The sequence below is a fragment of the Daucus carota genome, chromosome 7 (genome assembly GCF_001625215.2).
Source record: "Daucus carota subsp. sativus chromosome 7, DH1 v3.0, whole genome shotgun sequence".
Lineage (NCBI taxonomy): Eukaryota > Viridiplantae > Streptophyta > Magnoliopsida > Apiales > Apiaceae > Daucus > Daucus carota.
This window is the reverse complement of record NC_030387.2, coordinates 8,290,724-8,310,473: the sequence shown is the minus strand read 5'-3', so window position 1 is coordinate 8,310,473 and position 19,750 is coordinate 8,290,724. Positions and strand designations below refer to the sequence as shown.

General features: G+C 31.9%; 1 protein-coding gene across 1 annotated transcript; it reads right to left on the bottom strand.

Annotated features, from left to right (window-relative positions):
• Window positions 1–8,420: 8,420 nt before the first annotated feature.
• LOC108193193 (uncharacterized) lies at window positions 8,421–18,834 on the bottom strand. The gene is made up of 16 exons (XM_017359750.2): window positions 18,643–18,834; window positions 18,514–18,563; window positions 17,316–17,376; window positions 15,407–15,502; window positions 15,159–15,308; window positions 14,932–15,063; window positions 14,563–14,690; window positions 13,608–13,650; window positions 12,709–12,792; window positions 12,092–12,133; window positions 11,945–12,015; window positions 11,796–11,849; window positions 11,599–11,704; window positions 11,394–11,462; window positions 9,610–9,750; window positions 8,421–8,806 (listed from the first exon to the last, which is right to left on the bottom strand). Exons 1-16 carry the CDS (start codon window positions 18,787–18,789, stop codon window positions 8,690–8,692), a joined length of 1,491 nt encoding a protein of 496 aa, XP_017215239.2. The 5' UTR covers window positions 18,790–18,834; the 3' UTR covers window positions 8,421–8,689.
• Between the last annotated feature and the right edge of the window lie 916 nt (window positions 18,835–19,750).

Sequence of the window (19,750 nt, the reverse complement as noted above, 5' to 3'; positions counted from 1 at the left end):
GCGTGATACTTGTAGGCTCGTTGAGTGATCTCAAATAGATTCACGCCCTCCTAATCCAATCTTCAAACTCCCATGAGAATTTGATATTTTATACTATTAAAAACATGTATTTTTTATTGGTGGTAAAGAGTCTTTGCAAATTTATCTTACAAATATTAATTTTGGTACGTAACTTCCTGTTAGTATCTCATAATAAATATTATGTGAATCTCTATATGACTTATCCTAGAACGTAATTTTTCATTATTTCTTCAAAATTGGTGTAGAATTTTGGTGTAGTCTCTATATTACTAAGGGTCTGTTTGGGAGTGCTGTTAAAAATTGCTATGCGGTTAGAAAAAGTTATGGTGGAAAAAGTGCTGTTGTAGAAATCAGATAACTGTTTGGTAATTTTTTATTTTTTTTGATATTTGCTTATTTTGAGGTATATTATAAAAGAAATAATTATTCCGGTGAAATTTGCAACAGCTTCCTGCAAAAGCTGAAAACAGTTTCTTTCAAAAGCATGAGAGGACATGCTTTTTCTAAAAGCTGCTGTTCAAAAAAGCTGATTTTAGATTTACCAAACAGTTTTTCACCTGTTTTTCAATAAAAAGCTGTTGTTGCTGTCTGTAACAACAACCACAAACAGTGCCTAAGTTTTTGCTAGTCTCGGATCTTAGATTTTAGATCTTGCGTCTTTACTTTTTTCACGGTGTAAAGACGACTAACTTCTTGTTAGTCTGTCTAGACTTGGAACTTACAACAAGAATCACATCACTTTATTATCATCTCATTGCAAAAGTTAGAACACAATATCTATGAAAAACAAACAATTATAGAGAATATGATTTTGGACTAGTATGTTACAGGTTAGACCGGGAATGACAATATTTATGAGATATATTAAGGTCAATGTATGTATACGTTTTATAGATCCAATATTTATGATCAAATATACTTTTAATTACTTTTGGAATGGTTTGGTTAAGTTAAGGATTAATTAAATAAGTCTTCTTATCAAGCAAAAGTGCTCAATAACCCATATATGACCCGTTTCGAATTCGTGTACCTAATCTTAAACCACATATTTTGAAATGTGTCGTGTATTTTTCGTGTACATTTAATATAAATATTATAATAAATTCTAGTTAAAATATATTTTTAAAAAAATACATTTTATGTATTATTGATAATATATATATTAAATCTTTATACTCGTATACGAATGTACAAATTTGTACATAATATATATATATATATATATATATATATATATATATATATATTTACATGAACATATACTTATTTTTTTAAAAATATATTTATATCGTGTATTTCCGTGTTTATAAAATAAAGGGCTTTTTTCATTTATACCCAAGTCTAAAAGAATTTTTGCAAAAATATTGTCATTTTTTAAAACATATTGCAAAAATACTATATTTGGAAAAATAATTGCAAAAATACGGAGATTGCATATGCAACTGCTCGCAACCATATATGCAACCACAAATGCAACTTCGAAAAAATCTTTTTAAAATTACATTTAGTTGCATAATAAGTTGCAACTACTTGCAAATGTTCAAAAAAAAGGCCCTCTGGGACCAACAACCACAAAAGCAACTTAATGAAAATAAAAAAATTAATTAAACATAACATCTGCTACTTCCCGCTGCCATCTCCCAGATCTTTGATCTCACCTTCACCCCCTCCTCTGCCCACAACCCACACTATCATCCCTGCTCATTTTTCATTTTCAATGGTCTCAACGCCAGCCTCTTAAACACCATCTTCATGCTCCCTTCTTCACCCGAACCCAACACTCTGGAATATGTTTTGCACAAATACGATACTCTTAAACACCATCTTCATGCTCCCTTTTTATTCCAGAGTACACGTGCTAAATTCTCAAAAATAAAAACCCGAACCCGACACTAAATTCAACGTTTGTTTTCGTTTTCGTTTACTTTCGTGTTCGTGTACCGAATATTGAAAATCAAATACATATTTTTCATATCGTGTTTTCGTGTCATGTACCAAATTGTCAGGTCTAATATGAAGCTTCCTTAGCTAAAATCAAAATAACTAAATTTTGGTGGTGCTTTCAATTTCTTTTTTTAATGTAAATTAAGTACAACTATTACCCTCGGTCTTAAGGAAATAGTTATTATCACAAGCAAGTTTATTAACATAAAATTCAAAAATATATATATAATTACATACTTTTATTCTTAGTCTTATAATATATTCAAATGAGGGAAATCAATGTTATCTTGACTCCTCACAAAAAACAAGGGAATAATTGGACGCCTTAGTTTAAAAAATTGTAATAAATGTTATAAATAAGTCGATTTTACCCAACCAATATTTACCAATAACTTCAAATATAAATGACTTGAGACAAAAAAATTCTTTCAAATATTAAAAAGTTAAACGCTCTCTGTAAGAACCTAATAAGCAATTTTGGAAAAAAGTTGCTTTCACACACTAAAAAATTTTACTCCTTATTTTAATGACCTACTAATCGTCTTTTATATTATTTAATAAGTAAAATATTCATTTCTCGTCAATTTTAAACTTCTCTATTTCTCTTTTCAAATTAAATATTATATATACACTTCACTCTCTCTTCCCTTCTAAAAAATGAGTAATCACAGGTGGAAGTGAATATGAGATTTGCTGTTACTTTTATTTCTCTGCCCGATACCATCTCTCCTTCTTTCTCCCCTCCCTCATCCTTTCTTTCCCCGTATATAAATTATTAAATATTGTAAATGCATTGTCTTTTGAACAACCGTCTCATCGGTATCTACAAGAACTTCCTCAAACAATCTATTGAGTTTATGATTTAAAAATGACTCATTTTATGTTAATATACTCCACAAAAGTAAGAGATATTTTTTCTAATTAATAATTCTAATTATTTCTGTGGTTGATTGTAATTCAAAAATATATGTAGTAAGTTTTTTTTAGATCTTAGATGCGTATTTTTTATTTTGTCTTGTATCTAACTTATGTTATAAATATATCATGCTTGTTGTTAACATAGCAATAATTTTTGTTATATAATCGTGTTTACATCTACTTTTTTTAGACGTTTGGGTGTTGTATCTTACTATGTAAGTGATAATGGCTAAGCCATGATTTAACAGTGGTGTTGATTTTATTGACTAATATTTAAACTTAATTTATGTTTAAAATTTTGTATGAATGAAATGAATTTAATTTTCATATTATTGTTAATAGGCTACATTTAATTTTCATTAAACAGTTTTGATTGTTGTAAATGTAGATTATATAAAGAAATATATTCTGAAATAGTTATTTTGATATTTTTAATTTTGAAAATTTCCCTTTTCATTGTATATATTGATGTTTTAACTTCTTTTTTGAAGATCTTTTATAACTACTTGAGCTTTCATAATTACAATTTACTTTTTATGACATTAATAGTGTTACTTTTTTGTGAAAATGAGCGTAAATGAGTTAAAAATATGTTAACTTTTATGATAAGTCAAAAACACTTGGTATAATATTATATTTGAAAATTGTAATCGATCATCTGATAGCATACTTCTACAATATCAGTTGATCACGTATCCCATTAACATATGCGATTTTATAAGAAAAATATGTATTTTACAAATTAGTATTTGATAGAATTAGTTGATCAATTAATATAGTTTTTGATCAATCTACGAATGTATAATTAGGATGACAGATTATAAATATTTTAAAATATTTAAATTCCACAAGTGAAGATCAACGGCTATATCTAAGCCATCAACAAATGTGAAATAAAATTTTATCAACTGCTATCTAAACTTGTTATAACGGAAGCAAGAAACTTTATAATAAACGTAAAGGAAGAACACAAATAGGCAAAAGAGAAAAGTTTTATTGATCTTGAGAATAAAGCATACGTTTTTAGGTTATGACCTAAAAAGTATGACCTAAAGAGTTTACATATTACTAGGCCGTTACAGGAAAGCCCAGAAAAATAGGCCCAAGGCCCAAACACTGATTCAAGGCATATTTAACGAATCTCCACCTTGACTTGAATCATCTCACGAAAACAGATGTACCAGATGCACCATAATAATGCCAAATGTACCAGAAAAAAACTCTTCTGCCCCAGATTTTGAATCAACAACTCCGAACATTTAGCAAGTTCAAACAATGTTGGAACTTGCTACGTGGAACCGGCTTTGTAAGCATATTAGCCGGGTTATCAGCAGTACCCACTTTGCTTACCTTGATTCTCATCTCACTTCTCAGAAAATGATATCCTACGTTTATGTGCTTTCCTCTCATGATGGACTTGATCCTTAGCTAAACAGATTGCACTTAGACTATCACAATATACAGTAGCCTGATCATGATGTGGACCCAAATCATTGACCAATCCTTTCAACCAGATTCCTTCTTTTGCTGCTTCTGTCAATGCCATGTATTCTGCTTCCGTAGTAGACAAAGTCACTGTAGGTTGCAGAGTAGCTTTCCAACTGACAATTGAACCACCCAGAGTGAAAGCATAACCATTCATAGATCTTCTACCGTCAACATCTCCAGCATAGTCAGAGTCTGAAAACCCTGTCACCAAACACTCTGTATCACCTCCATAAATGAGACCAACATCAGACGTACCTTTTAAGTACCGAAAAATCCTCTTCACAGCTTGCAAATGCTCTTTGCCTGGTTTACCCATAAACCTACTAACAACACTGACAAATTGTGCAAGATCAAGTCTAGTGCAGACCATTGCATACATCAAGCTTCCTATTGCACTAGCATAAGGAACTCGAGATCAGGTCTACAAATACTCCCTTTTTAGCTCGTGGCTCCCATTTACCCTCATTTACGTGATAATAAAAAGTACAACCAAAAACCCTTAAATCGGAGTAATCAGCAGGCTTACCAGACCATTTATCAAAAGGAGTTTTGAGATTAATACCCGTGTGAGGTCCCCGATTTATCAGATAACACGCTGTACTAACCGCTTCTTCTCAAAATCTTCTAGTTAGTCCAGCATTCGAAAGCATACACCTAACTCTCTCCAAAAGTGTTTGATTCATACGTTCCGCTACACCATGCTGTTGTGGTGTATTCCTGACTATATGATGCCTAGAAATCCCCTCATTCTTGCAGAATTCATTAAACTTAGACGAGCAAAATTCCAGGCCATTATCTGTTCGCAGCCTCTTAATCTTCTTCCCTGTTTGATTCTCCACTACCGTCTTCCACTGCTTGAAAATCTTAAAGGCTTCACTTTTATGCTTTATAATGAACATCTAAGTCATTCCTGAGAAATCATCAATCACTAACACAAAATATCTGTGACCCCCTAAAGACTCCACCCGAGAAGGACCCCGACAATCAGAATGGATGTAATCAAGTGTGCCTTTTATTCTGTATGTTGCTTTAGGAAACTTGATGCGATGTAACTTTCTAAAAACACAATGTTCACAAAACTCATACTTGTGACCTTATGACCACAAAGATAATCACCTTTTGACAGAATTTGCATCCCCCTTTCACTTTTGTGACCGAGTCTCATGTGCCACAACCTGATCATGTTTTCCTTTTCAATCTCTAAAGACGCGACAGCAACAGAACCTGATAACGTAGAACCTTGAAGAAGATACAAGGTACCATGTTTAACACCTTTCGAAACCACATCAGAACCCTTGCAGACATGTAGAGCTCCACCTTCACCTTTAAAACTAAAACCCTTGTTGTCTAACATACTCAAAGATATCATATTCTTCGTCATAAGTGGGACATGCCTAACATCATTCAATGTGTATAAATTACCATAATGTGTCAGAAGTTTAACCGAGCCTATTCCAACCGTCTCACAAACAGAACTGTTAGTCATAGAAATTTTACCCCCGTCTCTTTGCTCGTAGGTTGTGAATCACTCCCTGCGCAGACATATATGGTAAGATTCTCTTGAGTCAAGAATCCACACATCAGAGTGATGCGTGTCATTGACAGCAACTAGAGCAATATCTTCTTCAGAATCAGCATCAGCTATAGCAGCGGTACCTACAACACCACCCGCCAATTTCAACTGTCGCTTCTTTTTCTTGGGACAGTCAGATTTCCAATGTCCCTTCTCTTTACAATAATTGCAGACATCATTAGATTTCGAAACCTTAGGAGTTGGTTTCTTGGATTTATATTTTCCCGACTTTCCAAGTCTGATACTCCCGCTGGCTACTAACCCAACAACCTGATTATCCGCACCGGTACCAGCCACCTTATGGCGCAACTCTCTAGAATGAATAGAAGATCTAACCTCCTCTATAGAAACAGTATCTTTACCAACAATAAACGATTGCACAAAATTCTCATAAGATAATGATAAAGAAACTAACAAAAACAAAGCAGCATCATCATCTTCAACTTTAACATCAATATTACGCAATTCTAATAGGATTTTGTTTAATTGATCTGAGTGATCTCGGAAAGACATACCCTATTGCATCCGTAGACTAAACAGACGTTGCTTCAGAAGCAACTTATTTGTTAAAGAATTTGTCATGTAGAGATTTTCAAGCTTTAACCACAAACCAGACGCGGTATCCTCCTCCGCGATTTCAGTATTAATATCATCAACAAGACACAACAAAATTGTTAAGTGTGCCTTTTCTTCAAGACTGGTCATCTCAGCGTTTGTCAGAATCTTTCGATTTTTTGTTTAATGGCGCCTAGAGCCCCTGTTGCTTTAACAAGGCACGCATCTTGATTTGCCATAAACTGAAACTATTCCTCCTAGTAAATTTGTCGACCCTTCACGTTAATACCACCAGACATCTTTCTAACCATAACCTCGCTCTGATGCCAGTTTGTTGTAACGGAAGCAAGAAAGATTATAATAAACGTAAAGGAAGAACACAAATAAGCAGAAGAGAAAAGTTTTATTGATCTTGAGGATACAGATACAACATACGTTTTTAGATTATGACCCCAAAAGTATGACCTAAAAAGTTTATGTATTACTCTTAGGCCGTTACAGAAAAGCCTAGAAAAATAGGCCCAAGGCCCAAACACTGATTCAAGGCATATTTAATAAAACTCATCAACGACCACTGAAGACAAGCTATGAACTATCCATAGCTAGTCATGTAAGCTATCAACGGCTGCTAATGACTTATCAATGACCAATTCAGGAGTTATCAGTTGACAGCCACATTAGAGAAAAAGGACAATAATCACATGGGTTGATTAAAAGTACTAGTTGTTTTGGCAGGTAAGCGTAATATAGGCCAATTATCATTGAAAAATTTGAAGCCGGCTATATCTAATTGCACAACACGTGAGTATTCAACAAACCAATCTTTCAAGAACACAAATATCTTCAAGGAAGTACAAGTAAAAAGTTTAGGAGGGTTGTAGTTTTTCATAGAAATAGAAAGTTAGTATTTTTGGTCTAGAAAAATTATAATTTGAAATTTATAGCCGATTATTGTACATCATGTCATTCATCCGTTCATTCAACTAAGAAGAGGGAATCGTGTTTAAAATTTTTAAGAAATATTTTATGAAACATGTTTTTTATTCTTTTTGTGAGCAGTTACGTTCATCAACACAGAAGAGTTCTTAAATATACAAATTTCTCATATAAAAAGACAAATCCATCTGAAGTTTTTGAAAGCTATTAAAATTTCTCATATAGAAAGACATTCATTTGAAATTTTCGAAAGCTCTTGTTTCATCATTTATCTCTGTCATTTATTTTGAATATAATTAACAAAAAATAAAAATTATATTCAACTCATATACCATATTTCTCAATAATTGTATTGTTAAATAACAAAATATCATGATCTCCTTTAAATCTTGGACTTGAATGCTAATTCTAACATTGGTTAATGATTATTTTCTAGCCATAGTTATGATTGATTACATATAATCCGGTTGTTTGTTGACTTCTCTATTTTGTATATTTTCTTAAACTAAACGTTGATATATTATGCTGGCAAAAAAAACGTTGATATATTATACTTTAAAAGTTAAAAGTTTTGAATTTTATTAATTGACTTCTATATATTTACTATATGTATATGTATATACTTATTAGATATCTAATTATCTAGTCATATATCTAGCTAGAGGAGATACAGTAACATATAATTTATCAAATTACTAATTATGTCGATTCCTATTTTACTGTTTTAATTCCAATAAGAAAAGTCTATCTTTTCATGTTTGTTTAATCTATGTTATACTACATTTTTGCATGTTTTTCACTTGAAAGTTGAACCAGAGTCAAGAGAACTCCCTTCTCAAGAATATTACATTTCAAAAATAAAAAAAATTATAATATCCATAGAAAGTATTGCTAAAGTTACCTTATACTATCTTAAATTATTGAAAACGTGAGTCTACACATTCTTGTGACTCTTGGAGTCTCTGAAAAAATGTCCCAACTTGAAGACAGTTGAAAAGCATTTTTATGCCAAATTTATTGTAGTTCCAGTTTCGGATGCCACTTATTGCTCATACTTCTACAAGAGTACTAGTTTAGGTCAAAAGCAAAACAATTTAACAGCAGTTTCTAAACCACAGTGTTGTGGTGCGATACCTCTGTCCCACTCCCGCAGCACAAGCTATGTCTCCCCATAGAATTCGAGTTCTTGTATTATTTTGAAGAAATATATCAATATAATAGTGACAATAACAGCATTAAGAAAGTTAACAAACTTCATTCAAAATAAATGGACTTCTTAATTGGCCAGTGACCACCTGCCATCACAGCTTCAATTTCACTTATCTCCCTGGGACATTTAGTCATGTTCAAGCATCCATGGTCGTTAACATACTGCAAAAATAAGAGCAAAACCTCACTAAGCTGGAAATTAATTTACTATATGCTACAAACATGGAGGGCTCATATTTTAAAGATTAGAGAATCTCCGAGAGTCTCGTAGTTGACTCTTGAATATATAATATAAAATATATAGCTTTTATCAAGTTAATACATTTTTAATAGTGTCAACTCTAACAATACGCTTTATAGTCACTATTTCATATTTTATTAATAAGTGAACTAGAAGCGAGAGAAGAATGGTGGATGAATAGGAGGAAATGAAATTTTTATCAATAAAAATTAGTTTTGAGTCATGTAGAGGCTCCTAAACGATAGGAGAGAGAAGAGGCTCATAAGTTTAAGAAAGAACCTTTAAGGTTGTGTTCACTTGGAGTGAATGGAATGGAGGGAGAATGGAATGAATTTTGTACTCTAAAATGGTGTTGATCAAAGAAAATGTATATAATTTTCATTCCTTCAATCATTCCATAACTACTATTTTAACTATAATTCTAGCCCATATGTTTTGGAAGAAATACTCATTCCATTTCTACATCATGTTTCTTTACAATCTTTCTCACAAGAAATTCAAAAACATTCATATTTTGTTATTAGTATCTCATACCTAAAACTTCTATATAATTTTTCATTCCATTCCCCCCTTATTCCATTCCATCCAAGTGAACACAACCTAAGAATCTCTTGGAACTCTATTTAAACCAAGTTTTTTATTTTTCTACTTAAGAACTTATATAGAGAGCCTCTTGGAGATGCTCTTACATGCTAAAAGTGAAGTAAGTTAGAGTGAAGATTACCACGTCGCTTTCAATTCTAACTCCACCAAAACCTCTAAACCTGTTGATCTCCGAACTGAAGAATTTAGAAGTGTTTGGGCTTTTCATTGCAGGAACTAATAGAGCATCAATGAAGTAGCAACCAGGCTCCACTGTTACCACCTGGACAAGAATATGTATTTATTGGACTGCCTTGGGGTCAACTATAAATAAAGCCGAATTAAGAAATATGTGTATGGTTCCGGGGAGAACTATATTATCAACAGGAACAAAGAGAACTCCTATAGACCATTGATTAATTATAAAAACACCTAAATCTTTAATAATAAATTACAATGGCATTCTTATCAATATCTTACAGAATAAGTCCAATTTCTTTTACCCTTTTGATATGATTTAATGATAAAATTATAACTAATGAAAGAATATTTAAAAGAGCATGCATCATCATTATAATATGAAAGTATAACTTCTATATAATTTAAAAATATATAATATTAAACTAATATACTGTACAAATCTAACAAAGAGCAAGGTAAAGATTACGATACGTTAACATGAATTTGAAATATGAATTTTATAATCTAATCTAATAGTTTGATATATGGTAATATGGACGATAAAAGCATGCCAGGAATATGTTATATTAATTGACACTAATTACTTTCTTTATTGGTGTTTTAAGATATGGAAATAAATCTTCATATATCTTCTATTTCAAGTTTCCCATACTGCCCTTCTAGTTTAATATTTTATACATAAAAAGATTCTGACCATCTGATCATGTTTTTAATCAACAGCTGATAAGAGTTCTCTAGTTCCCTCCAAAAATAGAGTTCTCCCAGGATCTCACCCCCTATGTATGTATGTATTATATACAGGCGATATAGCATGCAAAAATTCAAAGCGAGCAAGTTTGCATTGACACTTGGTCTGCACTGCTTGATCAGTCGCTCTATTGATCAAACAAGAACTTTAGTGACAGAACAAGCAATGACTAATTACATCATGTTGACCACCTCTGTCTTAGATGGCACACATAAAATGTTGATTTGGAAGGTTATAAATTTCATAATATTTAGCTTCAGTTGCTCACTGCCAAATTTTGACGAGTTGCTTAAAACAAATAATGAAACAGTTATGCTGCTGAAGTGATGCATGTAATTAGTACCAAAATGTGGTTACATAAAATTTTAGAATGGTCGTTAAAATGTTCATTTAAAGGAGCACATGTTCATTTAAAGGAACACGCATGTGGTTATTATAACTTAATTAACCCTGAATTGAGTAAGTCCAATTTTACAAGATATAAGGGTTAATTATCAATTAGGCCACTTGCTTCCTTTCAATGTAGCAAGTGGATCACTGACAAATTTTTGGTCCCATTTGAACCACTCATTTCAAATTAAATTACATCTTGATAAATTTTTGCGAAGTTACATTAATTAAATGTTTTTTCTTAAATTATATGACATAAATTTGATTGGGACTTGACGTGAACTTATACACAAGACAATGTGATGATAAATAACAAAATAAAAACCCAAAGATTATAGCAGAGAAATTTACACAAATAGAGGTTGAATTCAATTGGAGAAGGAAGACGAGTCCATGTTTGGTTAGAAAAAGCGAAGTGGTAAGAAAGATGTACATTTATTTTAAATTAGTGATGCAAATGAGACTAAAAATTTGTTAGTGACCCACTTGATATGTTCAAACGAAAAAGGTGATCTATTTGAAAATTAACCCCAAGATATAATTGCCTGGTCATGATGGTATGATGAAGGATCAATAAAGTTACATACCATCCCCTCCAAAAGTTCTCTACTTGTACGTAAAGACTTTAATCCAGGTTCTTTGGGTCTCTCTGCTCCCTGGACAACAGAAATTATAACGAGTAAAGTACGAGTGACAGATCAGTAATATTGAGATTATGTATATTAAAGATTATAACAATTAACAAACACATAATAACAGCCAGAAAAGAGACAAATGATTAGTCACAAGAACCTTTAAGTAGCCTCCAGGGTCATGAGTATCTATTCCTAAGAGGTGGCCCAGGCCGTGAGGCATAAAAACAGCACCCACTCTCTCCGCCATCATATCATGAACATCACTGGTAATCAAAATCCCGCGTGGGTAGAATACTTAAAAATAAGAAAATCTGCAACAGGTAAAAGAACTGCATATCTAAAAAAACAAGATACCCAGCAAGGAGACCTCCTTTCTTCAGGGATTCTAGAATGACTTTCTCTGCCAGTCTGTAATTGTGAAGGAATAGCACTTAACAAAGCAGTAGAGACAAAATGAAGTCTTGAAGTTAAAAGAATCTATACATATGTTCAATTTGTCTTACTTGTGCATATCTACCCAGCTTACTCCAGGTTTCATACTTGATATAACTGCATCGTGAGCATCCAGGACCGCCTGAACAAACAACAATTACATGTAAAAGACTCGTGTAAAAGACTCATGAAATTAGCACATAAATTCAAACACTCACTTGATAGATTAGGCGTTGATCATTTGTAAATTTCCCATTTACCTGCAAATGTGATAAAAATTTAGAGAAGGAAACCTTTCAGACTACCATGTAACAGTTGTATAATAGTACCTACTAACATTCATTTATACTGAAATGCATCTATATAGATCAACTCAAGTCTGGCAAGTAGCTAATCAAACCATATAAACAGTAACAGAAGTATTCATGCTCAAGAAAGTTTCTGAAACCCATAAGAAACAGACATGTCCCATTCTCCGCCTTAACCATCAGAAAATATATATTAAGAATTAATAAGGAAAATCATACACTTAAAGCACCGAGGATGATACTTTTCGGATACAAATAGCAACCCCAAAACTGTATACTAACAAGGGCAATGCCATGAGTTGGTGACTATTTGCAGCCAAGTGCCTAAATGCTGGTAATCTATGAAGTCATGAGGAATCTGTAAGGTACGCGTGTGTAACCTACACATGCTACCAAAAAGACATATCTTACAGACTATAAAATTGGCATACAAATTAGTAGGGGGAAGACAAAAGTGCAGTAAGCATATCTATGCATATATAGGTTAAATACAGATTATTCACCATATGCTACAAACTCATACTCACTGGGAAAGAACAAGTAATGTCAGAGCCATAAAACTTAAATTCAGCTCCCATGTCTAACAATGCCATGTCTCCATCCTCGAAAGCCTGTAAAGACATTTTAGCATATATGAAGCATGTTCAAATTATACCACCCAACGGATTAAAACACTTAAATTAAAATAGGTGATAAATATTCAGTCACAAAGTAAGAAACTGACCATAATTATCACCACACATTTATTCACTACACCAAGTTTATAAATTATAATGCAACAAGTACACTGAAGAAAATATCAAGCTTCACTATACATCTGAAAAACAAATGCCTGAAATATCCTACTTCCAAGAGGCCAATTATTTTAAAGAATGAAAAATCTGCAGACTGCAACATTGTTGCAGAAGCTTGCCATGACATAATTAATCATATTATTACCCCAATCATTTGTGATAAATAAAACAAGAGTAATAGTCAACAAGCAAGAGATGAGTATCATCACCAGTAACGGTTACCAAATCATCAGACATGACATAGAGAGGCTTAGATAATTTTAAATGCTAGAAGTCACTTGTACAACATTAATTGATTGAATTCAGAAGACCTATGATATACAAATACTTTATATTTTTCCTTTAAATTGGTTCCATGTCTGTCATTGAATGTGAATGCAGTGAGCCTTCTCACTAAAATTTTATTAAGAACTAAAAAGCTTGATTAGTAGTTTGATATACATATTACAATTTGTTCAATTCATTAAGAGACCCAATCTTCCTAAAGATTTGCCACCCTTTAAACACAATTTCAGGGCAAACAATAAGCATAATTAGACTGGAAACAAAACATATATTAAAAATGTCTCCGATGCATATTACCGAATAAGACTGTGTAAAAGTAAGAGGATAAAGCTTTTGCAATGACATACCCTGTCATTAGGAGATGCTGCGTGACCATAGTGAAGTACAGCACTGGTAAATGAATATCAAAACAATCAGCTTTTCATTATTGTAGATGGAACTTAATATTTCTTAGTTGCACACCATATTAAAAAAAAGAAGTATTTCATCAAACCTATATCAGTAAATCTACAGACTCTGCTCAACTTGTAAACAAGGAAAAAAAACATTATTTGGGGCTATGTTGAGATAATTCATGAGTCACGTCTAAAACTTATATGTGATTACCAAGCATAAATCAGGTAAAACTTCATTTATTAAAAGCAACTTGTTCTCAAATCCAAAGTATCAAAACGATCTACATGCACACCACAATCCACAAGGAATACAAGAGAGGATAACCAAAGTCATACTTGCACATAGTTCTGTAGTCAGATGACAATTAAACTCTTCAAGGTAACCCCGATGGATATGTAATTTAAGTTTTCATTTACTGACTTTCTTTAAGTTAACATTTTGATAACCAAATTTGTTTCTAGCACCTTAAGTTGCACTACAGTGTTGAGTCTTAATCCCTATAGAAACTATATTTCTCATAAAAACCCATATCAGTTAATCAAGTAAATCATATATTGTCTGGCTTATACTTAAAATATAAAAACATCTCTTTGACTTATTTCATTTCATATGTTTTGACAGGCATAACCAATAAAAAATTATATTGATGGGCCTAATAAAAACATATTATTTCAAGTACATCTACAAGCCTAATATTAAATATGAAACATAAAATTCTAACACAAATGCATCTCTTTACACAAAGTTAAATATAAACAAAAAAAATAAATTTCAGATATAAATAAACAACAAATATTGAAAATTATCCATGCAATATAAGCTAGTGTGTATATATATCTGACATTAAAATAAGAGAGAAGAGGGCTGCTAAAATATGAGATTAACCTCTAAGAATGACTTCTTTACCTGTTTCCACCAGTAGCACAAATACATGTGTATGAACAATGCCTACAGCCTCCATACATGTAGGTGTGGTGAAGAAATATGCTTTCCAGCTGATACTCCTTCATACCAGCTTTTACATTTTTCATCACCTACAAATATGTGATGTAGTTATAGTAAACATATCCAATAACCCCAAATGAAAAGCATACAGTTACTCCCAAAATCGGAAACGCTTGGTGTATCCATAAGCAGTAATTGCTTACTTCGACTAACAGTAACCAAATTGCATTTGTGACAAGGTGAACAAAGATAAGCTTAACAAGTACATTGAATACAAACTAAGATAAATGAATTAATGCCTTCTGATCATTACTTTATATAATAGGGTACCTCAACATGAGCTTCAGAGCTTATATCATTAGCATATTGGATGACTGCAAGCTCCAGGTTTGTTTTCAATACACGACATTCGGTCAAAATAGGATGTAAGGTGTTACGATCAATTTCAAACTTCTCAATTCCCTATACAGATGCAAGAAAATTTTTATCTAATAGCCGAAAGACCAAAATACTCCAGCAATAAGAAAGTAAGAACCTATAAATAAGCCTCCACGTACCCCAAATTCTGCTGGTTTCGAATAATTATTACTATCAGTGTTGAGACCATGTAAAAGAAACAATAAGGGTTGCGCAACACCCTGGGACTGATTGTGCAGGATTGTTACAATCTCGTCAGTATAAAATGCTGAATCAACCATGTACCTTTCCTGCCAAGTAAGTGTATAGAAATCAACTCGTCAAATGAAAAGCCAGCTCCGCCCAGTCACATTTTTAAAAATGAAATGTATAACCATCAGATGCTCACCATGAAGTAGGATAATGGCTTTATTTCTCCCAGCCATACAGCATATTCAGTAGGTAGCCTAGGAGCAAAAAGAAATGATTTCCCCGTTGCAATATCCTTTAGGATCATGAAAAACAGGAGAAAAGGATGGTAACTTATTAGATCACTCTAAACTTTACAGAATTTTGATAAGGAGATATATGTAAGGTAGTACCCATTATCAAACATTTCATCTATAAAAAAGTTACAGGAAATGATTAGGAACCAAGCATCGAAAAAAAACTTTGATGTCTCTTCCTCAAAGGATTAAAAAATGTCAAAGGGATCAACATTAGGTGAAGTATTTCCTAAGAAAGGTTCACAAACCATTTTCAAAATATTACAATGTGTTAAAATACAACCTGGTGAAGTGCAACACTTCACATAAAATATATAACAGATGGGTGAAAAGACATTCTTCAGAAATCAAATAGTAATACAGTATGGAAGTCTGGCAATATTAAAATCACTAGTTTAGTTCCCAGGCCCCGGTTATAATATATTTATTTTATTTTAACAGAATTCGTATAAACATATATCATATCCTTATATATAATAAGGATAAGGAGGATGATTTGGTTTCATGGTCTTAGTCCAACAAAAGCTTATCATCTGGTGGATTATATATAGGAAAAATAAGTGTCGTTAGATTAAAAAGGAATTCTTCTCTATCTTATAAGTCAACTGATATATGCTTAAATGTTTATAATTCCTTTTTTAAATCCAAAACAAATTTTGCCTACTAATTTTATTCTAGAATCATATAAATCCTGCTACAAAATTACTTTTACCTAATATTTTCTTAAACAACATACCAAACAAAAATAATATTATGCACAATAATAAATTAAAAAGCTAAATTTCATCCTAACATAATAAATAGTTAATATCACAAAATTATTGTAATAAAAAATTCAAAAATAACATGTTGAAAAAGAACTAGGCAATTATATCACAATACATACGTAACATCACATAATTATTTTCATCAAATGTTTGAAAGAGAATATATTAAAACAAAAATTATATGACAAACTCTCAACTTTAATAAAACAAATTACATTACATATCATAATTCTAATATGAAACACATTCATAAATTTAATCTAATAGAAGTTTACATCACAAATATACAAATACATATCAACAAAAAAATATAAGGAAAGACGTGAAAAATACATCAGCTGCTAATAGAAGTTGATATACAAAAGGGGGAGAGAGTTTTAGTTGGATCTATAGTAATATGAGGTAGAGAAATTAGTGGTTGGTGACTGGTGAGAGAGTTAGTGGAAACTTAAAACCAAACTTTAAAGGGAGAGATGACATGTGTACATTAAAAGATTTAAGAGAATGACATGTGTCAAATTAAATGTGAGAGTGGTGGCACATGTAAAGTTTGTTCTTTGTTTTAATTCTAGGTAAGACTAGCATAGCCTGTTCCTGAGTTTTTTTAGGGTGGAAAGTAGAGGGATGCAAGAGGAAGTATGTGAACTGAAATGCAATAAGTTTCATCAACTTGCTCCCGAGTTACAACTACTTTCATTAACGTGATCCCGAGTTAGAAGGAATACATGAAATCCAGTATTAAACTACAATCTTATATTTTTAAAAAGTTAAAATATAGTTAGCAAGGGTATACTGGTAAATAAAAATCTTTTTTTCCTTCAAATTGACCATTTTCTGTCCTCATCATCCAAGTTTTGGAGTGAAAGTTTTGGGATAATAGTTTATAACAATTTCACTCCCTTTCACTTGCTTCCTTCCTAAAAAAACTCAAGATACATGAATAAATAAACAGCTTTCCTCCCTTAAAAAAAGTTCAAGAGTATATATTATGAAGTAACCAAAAACATGAGGTAATAGATAACTAAAGAGTTATAGACTAGCTTACAATGGCTCCATAGAAACCAGGCTCCTGCACTCCAAACAAATATGCAAAATAACTCTCCTGTCTGTCAAAATGAGGCCACCGTAAGTAACTATGTCATAAATTCTTTGCAAATCTGTATATGCAAGACACTCTATGATACTACATTGTCGCAAAATAGTAGTCGGCTTTGACTTTTTGCCTGCAAATAGAGGTGCAAAAAAAATATACTCCCTCTGTCACTGTCACAGTAGGTTCTTTACGTTACTTTTTGGCATACATTTTGAGGCTCCTATAAAGTATAGCTTCATAATATTTCTTTTTAAAAAAATCCCGAAATAAAAGTTTGAAGTTTAAACTTTTATTTAAAAAAGAAATTAAAAAGACGTTATGAAACTATACTTTATAGGAACCTCAAAATACGTGCAAACAGTGAACGTAAACAACCTGTCAAGAGGGAGTATCTCTACACATTATTTTTCAAATTTCATTTTTCTGAGAGCAACTCCAATGCAATGCTATACTTGGTTCTATTGCTATATTATAGCATCAAAAGTAAAAAAACTCAACTCCAAAGGGGTGCTATATTTGGATGCATCCATGCATAGATGCATCTTTGGTTCTATATTTGAAACCAAGGATGGATCCATCCATGTTGCCACATCATTAATAGCTAGAAATTGGAAACTAGTTAATGAGTTAATGAGTTAGGTAAAAGTCAATGAGTTGGTTCTATATAAAAGTTAGGTAAAAGTTAATGAGTTGGTTAAATTTGAAACTAGTTATAGAACTTAGCATTGGAGTGCAAGTTCTATTTTAACACCAAAAAACACTTTTTGATGCTATATTATAGCAATAGCAATAGATATATAGCATCTAGCATTGGACTTGCTCTGAATGAATTTATAACATCTATATTTTTATTCAGAAATGAAAATTTTAAAAATAATATATTTTTCACCTCAAATTACGTGCAAAAATTCAAAACCATTATTATTTTGGGACAAAAAAATACAAAATAAATCACGATGCAGGTATGATTAGCACATGGATTGTGTGTTTCTAATATCGGAATCAGAAGCAGCACGTATAAACATCAAAACTATGTTAAAAAATGAATCAAACACTTCAGATGACCTGTATAGAAGATACAGTAACAAAATATTGATAATAATAATATAATCAGTGTGGAATGAATTAATGGATAAGTGAGTGGCAGTACCTAAAGAGTTCGGCATGATCAGTGCAGTAGCGAGTCTGTTCCTCGCCGCCCTGATTTGATGAATTCGAGTGAAATTAGAATTAATATGAAATTAGAGTATAGTATTAGGGGATGAGAATAAATATAGACCTGGAGAAGAACGAAACCAAGATGAGGACGCGAGGAGGCGGAGAGCTGGTCTCGGAGAGCATTGATAAGTTTATTCCGGTTAAGCACGTGTAATTTCATAGGCACCTCCGGCGGAGGTGTTAGCGATGATGCCGCAGCCGCCGCCATGGGGATTTGTGTCAAATGATCAGATGACTGTGATTTTGAGTTGCGGGGAAACATGTTTAAATACATTTTTCATCACTCAATTTGTTAAAAAAAACAATGCAGGCAACTAATTAAATTTAATTATATTATTCTATGTAAAACATCACATATGTAAATTGAATCTGATTTTAACATAAATTCGTTAATATTGTTTAATCGTTTTCATTTTAAAACTGTTATCTTCAATTTAATAGTAAGGAAAAATATCTTTTATGTATGGAAACTCGTAATTACATGATCAAATTTTAAAGAACTTGTAATTAAGTCACTAGATATAATATTTATTTCACAGTAATTTTTAAAATTTCAAATAAATCGTTGTTTATATACAAAATTGATAACTAAATAAATTAATTTAGGTAAACTAGTATTTTTATTTAAAAAAATGCATTTTGATTGTTTATATTAATTATTTCTTTTACTAGTGGCTAAAAATCTTGTTATAAAAATTTTGCATTGTTTTTTAGTTATATATTTTTATTTGATTAAATTATTGTTGTATCCAAATTTTGGTATAATATATTTAAGGGTCCAAATTTGGAACTAACCCAATTTATTAGCAAGGGATGGATTTCTGAGTTAATAATGAAGCTATTACGAGTCAAGGAAATGCATTCAGAAAATATGTCTTGATCGAGAAGGAGCCTATTTGAAAATTAAAGTGTTAGCCTATGTAGGAAACTCTTAAAATGGTTATAAAAACTCATTGGTGGAGCTTTATGAGGACAACTCAGAGGTATGTAGCTTTTGTGAAGTTTAAAGGAGGTTGCTAGTAATATTAGAATTTGCTTAGGGTTCCATTATGAGTGTCTATTCACCGGAATCTCATAAGTATAGCTCTTACCGTTTGTTAAACACACCCCGTATTCAACGCAATAGTAGTCATGAACCTTTTTCGAGTAATTATTCACTTCTTATATTT